At 41.5% G+C, this 14,295-nt stretch overlaps 1 protein-coding gene across 1 annotated transcript in view; it reads right to left on the reverse strand.

Moving 5' to 3' along the window:
* Nucleotides 1-1,288: 1,288 nt before the first annotated feature.
* nrcama (neuronal cell adhesion molecule a) overlaps nucleotides 1,289-14,295 on the reverse strand; it is a 62,853-nt gene continuing 49,846 nt past the window's right edge. The window contains 17 exon segments of the mRNA XM_034234255.1: nucleotides 1,289-5,065; nucleotides 5,067-5,090; nucleotides 5,092-5,254; nucleotides 6,122-6,133; nucleotides 6,712-6,790; nucleotides 7,394-7,525; nucleotides 8,050-8,205; nucleotides 8,358-8,480; nucleotides 9,230-9,295; nucleotides 9,866-9,898; nucleotides 10,453-10,629; nucleotides 10,727-10,849; nucleotides 11,254-11,461; nucleotides 12,554-12,669; nucleotides 13,082-13,307; nucleotides 13,387-13,457; nucleotides 13,542-13,739. Coding sequence (XP_034090146.1) covers nucleotides 4,997-5,065; nucleotides 5,067-5,090; nucleotides 5,092-5,254; nucleotides 6,122-6,133; nucleotides 6,712-6,790; nucleotides 7,394-7,525; nucleotides 8,050-8,205; nucleotides 8,358-8,480; nucleotides 9,230-9,295; nucleotides 9,866-9,898; nucleotides 10,453-10,629; nucleotides 10,727-10,849; nucleotides 11,254-11,461; nucleotides 12,554-12,669; nucleotides 13,082-13,307; nucleotides 13,387-13,457; nucleotides 13,542-13,739 — 1,976 coding nt within the window. The 3' untranslated portion in view covers nucleotides 1,289-4,996.

Here is a 14,295-nt window from a genome sequence, read left to right on the forward strand (position 1 = left end):
ACTGAGTGACAGCTCTGCGTGGCAGCGAGAGCGAGGCTGTGATTGGTCCACTGCGGAGAGGAGGGAGGATGGGAGGGATGCGGGCGTCATGCTGCTGCGCATACATGCACTAAATCCCCTCATGGAAACCCATTTAGGTTCAATGTGCACATCATAGAATATTATTGGATTGCTTTAATACCACAACAGGAAGTGCTAGTCTTTGCACACTCAAAATAACTAAATAAGGCATATTAAGAGTATGCTTCGGAAAAATATAAAAGTACAGATTTGAATATATTATCACTATTTTTTTCACCCCTTAATATGCACACAAATACCAAATGTAACATATTCCTCCTAAAAACTGGGCAATCACACACATTTAAGTCACAGTAACAGAATGTTATTTTTTTATTATTATGACTATTATTTCTTCTTCTTTTGGTTAAGTAAGTATCTAACCCCCTAATTTGAGTACCTGTAAATTGACTGCTGTTTTTTTTAATGGATGAAAATACCAGAGAAAAGGATGCTTCATGGAAACCATATTTCACTCCCCACCGCGTGCTGTGCATCATAAATGACCTCCAGACCAATTTATTATTTATGGCACATTCAACACCAGTAATATCAGTGACTGCCTTTTCCACATAACAGCCACATTGTGAAGAAGAAGAAGAAGAGGAAGAAGAAGGAAGAGGACAAATAATCAAATTCACACTTTTGTTAATAATGCGATTTAATAATTATTTGAATCATTCACTTTGATTTACAATCCTTAACTGTCATATTTCCAATTTATTAAGATCATGAATGAATAATTATTTGCTGGAAAAACTATATAAGCAAATAACAGACGTGTTTGCAAATGTTATTGGTCGTACTTTTGGAAGTAAACCACACTGTAATGGTGTAAAGCTATATTCTGTTTGACAATGGAAGACATGCACCCATACGCCAGATCTAAATTAATCCAGGGATTAATTTTCGCTGGTTTATCTCTGGGTTTTTTTTCAGATAAAATCACTCAAGCATCATTCTCACTTTTGTGCACCAGGAGGTGCTACACACACCTGGGTGGCACTGTCTACCTAATTGGTACAGCTACACGCACACGCACACACACACACACACACACACACACACACACACACACACACACACACACACACACACACACACACACACACACACACACACACACACACACACACACACACACACACACACACACACACACACACACACACACACACACACATTTTTACATGTTGTGCTGCATGCATGACCCTAAAAGAAAAGCAGATTTGAAATCCTGAAACCAACATTTATTTCATTTTTTTTAAAGTTCATTTAAAATACAAAATATTTTGCAATATTATACTGTTGAGTAAACCATTTCGACAGCCTTTCATGCTTCTCATGTAGCTTCAACATTAACCAGAATGTCATATTATATCATATACTGTATATCCTACTGTATGTCCACCAGTCACTAGAACATTGTTTCCATGGGGATTCACACTCCAATGTGCCGGTCCGCATACACGTCCTCCCTCATATCACAGTTTTGTTTTTTGTTTTTTTAAATGCACACTCTTAAAAAGGATGTTGTGTGATTTGGAACGACAGTTTTCCAGCATCGTAAACTAGATGCTCAGATGTGTTCGAAATGTCACATCCTGTTTAAGCGAGTGCCTTTTTATAAAAAATACAGAAAAGGTGCATGAACTGTCTGAGACAGAAACAATACAGGTGCCACAAGAGCTCAGTCACAAGTTAAATAATCTCCTTTTGATACCTGATAGGCTAAACATTTGCAAATTCACCTGACAAGTTCAAATAAAAGTGAATAAACTAAAATAAATTTCACAGCAAAAGAAAGGGTGAAAACTGTAAATGGTCTTGTTTCACACAACGCCCTCCTAACCCATAATGCAACAGGGCAGATTGAGGTCAAGCTCTCACTTTTGACCTCAACTAGTCCACTCTCAAGTCAAACCGTTATTTACAAGATACAACAGAAATATCTACACGAGGAAAGCTGACACATCGTAAAAACTTGATGCAAGTTATGATTAACCTAAGAAGTGAAAATGTGGAGAAAAAAAAAAAGCTCTTGGATTTCTTGTTGAGAGTAGACATCAGAATAATAGACCATCATCCATGGAAAAGCGATATTATACATCACGCACGCCTAACACAGTAGCATGCATGTGCTACACACACACACACACACGCACGCGCACACACACACACACACACACACACACACACACACACACACACACACACACACACACACACACACACACACACACACACACATTCGTGCACTCAAGCATTCACACATTAATTTACAGGAATAGAAAAACTCACCGAGTGCTGCGCTCAGAACGTGACGACATACACAGATATACGGTTAAATGCATGAACCAGTCACCAGTGTGTTGCAGTGTAACAAGCAATATTTTCATTCATATAAACACATACACTTGTTTCCACATTCAGCATCATTTCCCCCACCCCTGCGTTTTCTAAGTGCTACCAGTGACAGTTCGCCCCGCTCTTAAGAGAAGTCTGCTTCCTTTTTGGCAGTTACCTGGTGAGTGTGTTGGCAGTAGTTCAGTGCTGTTGGAGCGACATGAAGAGGATGTTGGATACATGACGACTTCTCATGAGGTGTCCATGATCTGACTCTGCTTCATTTTATTATTTCTGACATTTCCTTAAATTCCAAGCTGCATGGTGTGATTTGGCGGTACGATAAGGGTGTTTGATTGTCAACAAGATCATAATAATCTGTAGCTGAAAATTATTCCTTGCAACTAATGCCAGTGTACGACCGTCACTTTTTAAATATTATATTGAGATGTAAGAGATAATATGGTGTCAGAAGTGTTTCAAAGGCTGCATTACAGAAAAGTAGAATCCAATTGGGTCAATATTTTGTAAAAGCACCAATAGCTTATGATATCGTCACAATATCGAATTTGAATTATGTGGTCAAATCTATTTAATGATATTCTCCACTATGCCCTTTTTAAATAGTTCCTACGGTGGCCCAAAACACTTCCATTAGGAGAAACACACTGAAGTTTCAAAAACTGTCACGGATGTTGGACACGTACCTGAAACATGAGTTTTATCGGCTTATTTTAACAATTCGATCTCATGATTCCTTTCCAATATTATTGTCGGTTTACTGTAAGCTAGATAGCTAACGTAGCTAATGTAGTCATTTCAAATATACTGACAAAACACTTACAATTATGAGAAGGCGTGTGGTGCAGTGGGTTGTGAGTTGGTGTTTGGATCAGGTTCAAACCCCACTGCAGTCAGCATGTCGTTGTGTCCCTGGGACACTTCACCCCAAATTACTCCTGTGGGGATTGTCCACAGTATTGAGTATGTAAGTCGCTTTGGATAAAAACAGTCCCCATTTCCGTTGTGTCTAGAGCTTCTTGAAGCGTTTTGTATATGCAGCAGCGCTTTTAATAAACGCTGCGCATGTTTCATCAAGATGGTGAACGTGTTCTAAATTCTGTTAAACGTTGTCAAGTTTCAGAAGACGTTTCTTCATTTACATGTGTTTTGGCATATTTGGGTTTTAATATGTGCATTGCTTTTGAAGCCGTAGCACATTTCTCCTAATGCAAGTGTTTTGGGTCGTTGTAGCGCGTTGGCACTGGTAGGCCACCGTAGCTTGCAGCCCACATGGACTTCTTTACTCGTTGAGTAGTGGATGTAATAAGCATTTTATTTCAAAGTTGCATTTCAAGTGGGGTAGTATTGTGTATGCAAAGTATTCATGGACTCCTCAGAACACTACTGATCCCAGGTCGGTGCGGTGTATGGAGAGTGATGTAACTCTATGGATCTACGAAGGCACTAGAAACCGTGCTGAGAGGTTCTCAAAATCTAAACGTCCCAAAGTGCGCACCACTCAACCCTGTTCAGGTGCATTTATCATATGTAACTGCGTCCTTTTCTCTGCCATTACAGAAGTGGAAAAGCTATCGGGAAAGTGTTGGGGTATCTCTGACAGTACCAAGATTAGAGGGGTGGAAGCACTTGACATGAAACTGGGCCAATCACAGCTCGGCTTGTGTTCAACGAGTGCTCAGTATAGCATAGGTGCAAAGAAACAGATTGGAAGAGGAAACAAAAGCAAGCGAACTTTGAAAATCATGAGGCTGAAAGCGGGAATAAGTGTGGGAGTTCTAGTTGTCTGGCTGGTGACCGAAGTGTTGGAGCCAGGTTTCCAATGAATACAAATGGACAACCCTGACTTTGAAATATAGTTTTCTTCTTATACTATTACATATTTACAAACAGTTCATCCGTCTCAAAAAGACTAGCTACTTAGTGTCACACTGTTCCGCAGCGCTGTCAGACAACGCCGCCGTTTTTTCTCTTTATATTAAACGCCATTTAACACTTTGACTGAAGAAACAAAACAATAATACCCAGTCGCTAGTAGGCGTGCACCATATACGGTCTCAACAAGCGGATCACCTCGGCATAAGGGGGGGGGGGGGTGGAAATGCTTAATTGAATCATGATTTACTCCATGCAGATGTTTTGATTCGTTGCCTGCCTGCGGGTAATGTAGTGTACTTTGATAAAATATATATTTGGATACATCGTGTTTGCAAAGGAAATGGCACTAACACACACACACTTCTGCCGAGTCTCTGGTACATTCCTTCTGCTTTTCTATATTGCTTCCTCCTCTCCTTCCCTCCTCTCTGAGTCCTCACATCCCTCGCTTCACACCTTCTTTTGACGCTTATCATGGGGGATGTGTTTGCCTTGTTCAGTGTGTGTAGATCGGAGGAGGTCACAGTGTGACAGACAGGGGCTGGTGGAGGGGGGGGGGGGGTGGTGATGATGAGGGCGTGCCAGCAGTGTTGGTGACAGGAAGCCACCGGAGTGCCCGCCACCGTGGACTGTCACCTTAGCAACTGTCACCACAGGGATGGTCACATTTGCCAAGGTGACAAGGTGTATCTCAGCCTCGGGGGCCCTCGGTTAGACGAAGGAAGTTCATGGCGTTGACGGGCGACGGGGCCTCCGAACTCCTCGTTCCCTTCGTGTGTGTCTTTTCTCTTTCTTGCCGCTGTACTGGCCGATGAAGGATCCGTCCTCGTTGAACTGTCCGTCCCCGCCCTCCCCGTAGTCCACCAGGCTGTCGTCGCTCTCGTCGCGGCGCACCGTCCCGTTGGACGGCGTCCGGCTGCCCTTCAGCGGCTTGTGGTCCTCCGTGTCGCTGCGAAAGAGATGGAAGGAAGGTTATTGAGAAGATCATTTGTGGAAGATTGTTGATCTTTCTGCAGTGGTCAGAAACCCTGATGCCACAAAGAGTAATCTGGCTTCTCCACTGCACAAATATCCCATTTACTGTATGACATAAGGAATATATATTGCTGTTGTGTGCACAGTTTGCTACAAATGTGCAACATCAATGAAATAAGGAATTCATAGCTTTAATTTTAACTGATTCAATATAAAAAGGTGGAATATGTTCCCTTTAAGTTGAATAAACTCTAACTAAAGGCTTACTATATTGTACAGTAACAATGTCCTGGAACATCACTCTGCATGGAGCTTGTACAGTGGAGCAGCTCAGCTACGTCTATGGTATTATCTACACACTATAGTGTTAGTGCTGCTTTCAGTCTGGGTTAGAGTTGGTGACCACTGCTAGAGAGGATTTTCCAAAAGCGTGCCGTTCAGTCTCTTGCAATACTTTACCTTCAAATCAACCAATATGCTTTCAGTTGACATGCAATCATCCAAAATGCACTTATTTTTCAGTCCTCCCCCAAAAGATAAAACCTAGTTTAATTTGATCTAAAAACATCCCTTTTTAGTTAATACTAGGCAAGCTCTACAATCTCAAATCTATGATATATATCAACTTCATGTTAAAGCTCAATGCATTTGTATGAAATGTATTAAATGGAAGGAACTAGGGAAGTAGAAGCAGTATTTCTTCATGTTGAGTGTTAATGTTATAACTGTGGTTATGATGTTGACTATACGTCAGTATGATGACATAGTAAAACTGATCGGTTGCTTTTAGTCACATTGCTTGAGGTTTTATGCATGCTTGTTTTACCACATCTCGCCTTACCTCTCCATAGACCTAAACCCGGCAACAAAACAGAGATAAGAATGGAAGGACACATGAAAAGCAATTCATAAGCCACAATGAGCATCTGTTTTATGAACAGACAAGACATAAGCTTGCGTATGGGAACATTTAAAGCACAATGACACCACGACAAGTTAAAGAGGACATATTCTGCTGATTCTCAGGCTCAGTCTCTGGTCTGAGTGTGTTGTGTTTTGGCTACACAGTTTATTATAGACTTTAAGCAGTTGAGGTTGTAATAAAGTCAAAATTGTCCCTGTAAAGCTCAAGGGTTGTGTCATAAAACTCATAGAATTCCTAGAAAAACTTGAACAAGTGATGAAAAACCTGAAACGGTGTCACAAGTATTAAGCAGTTGAATTATTGGACATATTTTCCATTGCATAAAGCCATAAAGTCAAAAAAGAACACAATAGTGCTCAGAAATGTCCTGCTCTATGGAGTGTTTATTAATGGAGTCTGGTAGGAACAGTGTTCTTGTAGCTGGGGAAATGTTCTTTATGCAAACAGTCAGGTCTCAATGAATGAACATCTTCGCTGTATTTCAGTGTTTTCTTTCCACTCCTCACCTGTACTCTCCAAATGTTCCATCATCCTCCTTCATAGGCTGGATCTCTGGGTCTTGGTGAGCGTCTTCTTTCTCTTTCACTGCAGATTACACACATGTTTGATGACTTTATCTCATAAGTGTAAAGGAATATTTTGGTCTTGTTAAAGTATATAGAGTTTAGTGATTTGTCCTCGGGAATCTGTTTAATGGTTGAAGTGTATTCCTGCCTGTAATGTGATCCATAGCTTCTCAGGAAGACACAGGTCAAGAGGTCATCTGATGTCTTGTGGGGGAGAAGCTTGGCTCATGTGGGTTTACAATGCAACGAGTCTTTGTCTCGACATCTGGCATGCATTAAAGGAAAACCCGCGTGTTTTAGGGCCCTCCTCTTCTCTTTGTATAGAGGGGTGCTTGGCGCTTTTAGAGTTCAGAGTTTGCTGGTATCTTACAGGAGAACTGTGATATGCTGTGAACTCTCCGGCCGCTGAGGCTCTCAATAAATATCAGTGTATTGACAGGCGAATCCAGTTTCACTCATTTCATGATTGGCTCAACATTGCTGCAAAGAAGTTTTAACTTCACAATAAGTGCATACATCCATTTCTTATATAGGTAATTGTAAGAGATAGGGCTTTTTTTAAACTAATTTGCATCATCAATATCAATACGCTTGACGTTACAGTACATAAAGTGAGCATTACCTGGATATTTGCCACCCTTGTTCCTCTTGATGAAGCACACGATGAGCAGGACCAAGATGAGGAGGGCGATGGCACACATCAGGCCAATGAACCAGCCCTGGGTGGCAATGTCTACCTGACGACTGGGTACAGCTACACACACACACACACACACACACACACACACACACACACACACACACACACACACACACACACACACACACACACACACACACACACACACACACACACACACACACACACACACACACACACACACACACACACACACACACACACACACACACACACACACACACACACACACACACACAAACAGGAAGCAGGGCTGTCAGTCCAAATTGTAATCATGGCTGCTAAAAATTGTGGAACCAGTTTTTTTCATGCGGAGCAACATTTAAAGCTGTAAAGGAAGAAATCAAAATTAAAAATGGGTTAATATGCAATGATTAGGCCTTTAATAACGACAACAAAAGTAAAATAATTGGTGTTTAGTGGTGATTTTAATGGATCAGTACGACTTCGGACGTGCTTGTACACTAACAAACTAACGGATGGAGTGGAATGTCGGATACTGAGAACGGAAAGATGGATGGAAACATTTTATTTAAATGATAACACAACGATTGTGGATCGGAGGCATGCCGCCTCACCTGGCACCGCCACCAGCACCTCGTCTGTGCTGTGGACCGTCGGGTCGGAGGGGTCTCTAGCGACCACTCGCACCTTATAAGACGTCCCCGGCTTTAACCCCTTTATCATATGCCAGTGGGAGCCGTTTACCAACTCCTTTTTCCAGTCGTCTTTACCTGAGGTCGGTGAAGCAGATGGAGAGGAATCGGATTCAAGAGGAAGAAGAAGAAGAATTATTTTAATGGTGGCATTTAAACGACTGATTATGTTATAATACAGCCGTTTAACGCATTCACTCGTGTTTTGAGATATAAAGCGAAAGCCTTACTGTTTTCTACAATATATTCCACATAAACATTCTTATGGTGTCCAAAGTAATCCCAACTGATCACCGCACCGTCCTCCGACATAGACGTGTTAACATTGCCGAACGCAGGGCCGACAGGCGGCGCTGAGCACACAAGAGAGAGAGAGAAAGTTGTAATTTAAATGATAAATGTACCAATTTTACAAAACCTTTACTATGAAATTAAACTGCTATTGAGGAAAGGAGCAAGTAGAAATAACATTTAAAAAAAAAAAATAGATCCAATATGCCAGTATTTAGCATAAAGCTGCTACTGTAACCTGAGGCCTACCAGCAGTATAGTTAATCAAGAAATAAAAATAAACTCCATCTATACTCTTAGGTTTAGGGTTTTTTAAACTGTATGACTGACCAGAGACTCAATTTACAGTCATGTGGTAGAAAAAAGTTGCAATATACAATACACGACAACACTGTGGACTAGGATTAGTGACACATGTGAAATATTTCTTGAGATCTGATCAAAAGAAAGTGAAATTGTCGCTCACTTTGGTCAGATCTCATAGGGTTTTCACATATAGCCCAAAGTTAATTGATAAAATAACAGATTGCAGTTTTACATCCTGCCGAAACATCGAAACAGTTCAGTGTTAGCTGCACAAAATGGCCATCTCACCGAGGACTTATTTTAATCCTCCTAGAACAAGTCAAACAAGAACCAGTCAGAGAAAGATCCAACAGAAATCACTTAGATCCACTTCCTTTTCTTAATCAAACTAATATTTTAAAGGCTTTCTTTTGCTGAGATCGACCATTTTTCGCAGAATAATGTGAAGGTATTTGGGGAGGTAGAAGGGGATACAGGGAGTGCTTATATATATATGCTTTTATACCCTTGTGAAACAGGGGAGGCGGAGACTGAGTGATGGGGGAGGTTGGGTGAGGGGGCTCTGTAGGGCCTGAAAGAACATTGAAAAGAGTGAGACAACACACATACAGAACACAGGAAACAGCAGAGAGTGAACTGTAGAGGCACTGATTTCAGGGAGAAGTTGCTACTGACATGCCGAGTTAAAACCTGGTGCAAAACCTCCTTACATTTGAGATTTCGAGGGGGGTTACGCACTGCAGCATGCATATACTCTTAATCAAATGCTTGTATTTTATATAAAAAATGCTCCGTTTGTAGCATTAACAGGTAAATAATGTGTTAGTACTGTGTTGAGGCATTCACAAGCGTCATGCGTGAGGCTTCCGATTAAATCATGTTCGATTGAACTGCAAGCATAACAAAAACTAGCTTAAAAGAAATGGGTATTTTATACATTCTATGATTTTAACCTATGATATCTCAGAACCGGACACAAGCATGGTTTGCTTACAGATGCCATGGAAGTCTGTCACACTAGTCCTATTTATTCATGCTATTATAAGTACCATGCATGGGTAATTTAACTAAAGACTATGCTATGCTGGTTTTCGGTGGTGTGAATAACATGCAGGTGCTTCCAGTGGTAAACTCGGGTTACCTTTGCCTGTCTCTACAGTGGGCTGAGTACGAGCTTCAGAGAGAAAAAGAGAAAGAAAGGTGTGAAAAGCAGTAGGATGCTTGTGCGTTTAAGCTCACAGGTAGCCTTGATATCAGTCAGAGCACTGTGGCGTTTACCCATACACTTTGTTTCCTTAACCTTCCTGTTGTCCTCGAGTAAAGTTTGACCCGTTTCCAAATGTTTTTATAGGTTTGTAGTGCCAGAAAAATAACTTGTGTGCCTGTAGACTATGTTTTTCATGAGAAGAGAATTATGATCACTTCCATTAGGTTTGGGTTTCATTCAAATGCATGAAAAATGTGATCTTCTGGGGTCAAATGATTAAATAATGATATATTTGTGCCTTTTTCAATTGGGAAATTTAGTTTTATTGTGTGTAAATGAGGTCTATTAGTAATACATTTCCCAAAATAAGAGCAATACTTGTAATAGGGCCGAATAACGTTTGCTTAAAATGATATTTTACACTATGTAGGACAAAAGTTGATAGGAAAACAGCACACCACTGATTCAGGACATTGACCTCTTCCTGTTATCTGCCACAGATGAAACTATAAATAACTCACTTGTGTCCATGACAGTGAAGGCCTCCTCTGTGATGATGGGGCCAGAGCCTTTGATTGTCTTTGCGCTTAGGTAGAACTTGTAGAGCATGCTGGAGTTCAGGTTGCCCAGGGTGATACTGGTCTCGTTGGCTGGGAAAGACATGCTCTTCACCGGCCCCAGCTCCTTCGTGGTGTTGACTGCAGACACAGAGTCACAGGAGCCATATTGTTAGGAATAAATGGAAAGAATAAACAAGGCATCATTTTTTTTTTGTCTGGTAGCTGGAGAGCCTACCTGGTTGGTATTTCAGTGTGAATCCAGCGAGGCGTCCATTGTTGTTCATCGGTGGGCCCCATTCCAGAGTGAGAGAGTCCAAACTGGGGTTAACGACATTCAGAAAAGATGGAGGCCCCGGGACTGAAAACATGAACAGAACAACAGTCAGGGTCTGGATGCTGACCACTCATTAGCATTTATATTCAACACAAGAAGGCAAGATGGTGGTTATGTAGCATTATCTGGTTATAATATATATAATATCTGGTTTGTTTAGTGCACATATTTCATTGCATTCTATTTCAATGTAAATTACTGCTTTTTTATTTTCTATTTTAATATATTTGTTCTTATTTTTCTGTAATGTTATTATAGTGATCTTAAAATAGTTAGCCATCTGTGTTTTTGTTTTTTTTACTTTTATGTATGCACCACGACACCAAGTCAAATTCCTCGTACGTGTCAACCTACCTGGCAATAAACCCGTTTCTGATTCTGATTTCTGAACACACAATTACTAGGTTGTAATGTGAGGTTTTACACACCTCCTTCAGGGGTCTCAAACTTCTTGCTGGGGCTCGGAGGCCCTTCTCCTTTGCTGTTGAGGACCCTGATGGTGAGGTTGTAGAGGCTGTAGGGCTGCAGGCCCGGCAGACGTCCCTCGCTTCGATTCCCACTGAACGTCAGGACCTGCTCGCTCTGCTCTGCAGCCTCCTCTGTGTCGTGAAAGCCGCGCTCCCGCCGGTAGTAAACCTGCAGGAAACACATGAGGAGTTCATTCGTCTTAGCTTGATTTGTAGTTTTTGTCTCATCAACACGGTTAGGGGACCAGTCCAGATATGCTTAGAATGAAAACAACTGTCTTGATAGAGTCTTAAAACTTCCTCTATGAACTTCCAAGACCTGTTATCTGCTCATTCAAGTTTGGCTAAAGGGCTTCATAATTTAAAAAAACGGAACAAATAAAGCACAGATCACTTCAATGTATTTGGTTCCCTTTAAAATAAATGAATATGTTCTTTTATGGCAGTGCTTCTCAAAGTGTGGTCCGAGGACCACTGGTGGTCCGTGAGCGCCCCCTAGTGGTCCGTGAGTACATTGGTAACATTTCACATTTTAAATAAGTTAATTTAAGTTTTCCGCACTCTCGCGGGAATATCTCCGCAATGGAGCGAGCTTAAGTTTCATTTTCGATTGCATGATATAGCCCAGCGCAACACCTTCGTCACCTGTTTGTACCATTTTCAGGCGATTTGTAATCTGTTCTAGAAAAACGATGTGTTTTTTGGATATTTGTGGAGTTTTTTTTATTGGTTAAGTGGTCCTTGGTATGAAAAAGTTTGAGAAACACTGTTTTATGGGAATCTAATTAACGGTTACCATTCCTGTGGTGCAACATCCTATGAGGTACGGCTGCTCGATTATGGCAAAAATCATAATCTCGATTATTTGACTCAATAATCGTAATTGCGATTATTAAATGCGATTATTCATTGACTTTGAAACCATCCATTTATTGGAGACAAATGATATGAACAGTATGTTTTAATTAGTTGATTACCCTGAACTTTAAGTATAATTCAACTGAAAAACCAAAAAAAAGAAAAATTATTTAAAAGAAAAAAGTAATAATAACAATAAAAAAATAATCGTTTTATTTCGATTACGTTGTTTTCGTAATCGTTGCAAGCCATAATCTTAATCGCGATTAAAAGACGATTAATTGAGCAGCCCTACTATGAGGCTAACCAATATGCGTTTATGCCTAATTTGGTCATCTTTAAATCGTCATCTATTTTGTGAATATACAGGCAATGAATCATTTATGAAAGGTAAAAACAGTACCTTGTATCCCTGCAGTTTACCTCTGACAGAGGGGGAGGAGACAGGCTCCCAGTGCACTTCCGCCAGAGTGCTGTTGTGTACCATGACCTGCACACTGTCAGGAGCAGACAGAGGCACTGCAGAGAGGAGGACGATTCAGTTTAAAGTCAATCAACTATTAGCATGACGTTTATGGAACATGGAGCTAAAGGATCAGAGTCAATGTTCAAGAGGAGTAAATATGAGATTAAGATGTGAGAGGTACAACAAAGAAGCATCATTGCAAGCATACTTTACTGGGCATGTCTTTTCGGCTGGGTTTATATCCCGAGAAGCATATACTGTATATAGTAAAAATGTACAAAGATGTTTAGATCTCATCTTGATCCACGCCATAACCTGTATTGCATTGTTTTGGAAAAAAAGGCTCGAAGTCCAAGCAAAACTCATTGGTTCAACAACAACAACAACAACAAAAACCCTGAGAAACATAAAGGGTGTTGACTCAGGAAAATATTTAATATCACCATTGAATATGTGTTCACTCACAGTCTTCTCCAGAGTATCCAAACACTGCCTCGGGCTCGGAGGCGGTGCCATAATCGTTCAACGCTTGAACCTTGACCTCGTACGGCACGTAGATGGGAGTTCCAGTCACGACAAACTGGGAAACGTTGGCCACGTTCTTCGAGCTCCAATCCTCGTCCACGTCCTTCGCTCTCCACTGAACTCTGTACTCTAAGTTGGGCCCGTTAGCCTGGAATCCGGTCAGCGGCTGTGGAGAGAAATATGTTGTCATTTGCCTAAAAAAAAAGTCGTGAAATGTTTGTTTTTTGTCATAAAAGCAATCTTACCGTCCAGGATATGACTAAATTCCCAGGCTGTGTCCCTACTCCACTCACATCTGATGGATTGTCATCAGGAGCTAGAAAAACAAAAACAAATATAGATTGATTTATGGATATTTTTGAATATTTAAATATAGCAGATAATTTGTTGTGTCATTCACCTGCAGGGGTGGTCCTGTACTGGCTGGAGGGCTGGCTGGGCTGGCTGTAGCCCACGCGGTTCATACCCAGCACTCTGAACGAGTAGTAGACGTACGGAGAGAGCTTCAACTGCGCCGTGGTGCTCGTCCCAGAAGCATCCGTCATGTTGATCCACACCCCCGGCTGGTGGAGCAGATCCTCGTACTGGATCAGAAACTCTGTGGGTGGAGTAAATATTGAATTAAAGACACTGACTTCAAATAATTGAGTTAATGAATGCAGGACTTTTACGTCATCTCACGCCTAGACTACTGCAACTCCCTCCTGGCTGGTCTACCTGCATGTGCCATCCGACCTCTGCAGCTCACCCAGAATGCAGCGGCTCGTCTGGTCTTCAACCTTCCTAAATTCTCCCACACCACTCCGCTCCTCCGCTCCCTTCACTGGCTTCCGGTAACTGCTAGAATCCACTTCAAGACAATAGTACTTGCTTACCATGCTGCGAATGGATCTGGCCCTTCGTACATCCAGGACATGGTTAAACCGTACACCCCAGCACGTGCACTACGCTCTGCATCAGCCAAACGACTCACTGCACCCTCGCTGCGAGGGGGACCCAAGTTCCCATCAGCAAAAACAAGTGGGTTTGCTATCCTGGCTCCAAAATGGTGGAATGAGCTCCCCATTGACATCAGGACGGCAGATAGCTTGCACATCTTCCGGCGCAGACTGAAAACTCATCTCTTTCGACTCCACTTCGAGCGATAGAATTAT

The sequence above is a fragment of the Gymnodraco acuticeps genome, unplaced genomic scaffold (assembly GCF_902827175.1).
Source record: "Gymnodraco acuticeps unplaced genomic scaffold, fGymAcu1.1, whole genome shotgun sequence".
In the NCBI taxonomy this organism is placed as follows: domain Eukaryota; kingdom Metazoa; phylum Chordata; class Actinopteri; order Perciformes; family Bathydraconidae; genus Gymnodraco; species Gymnodraco acuticeps.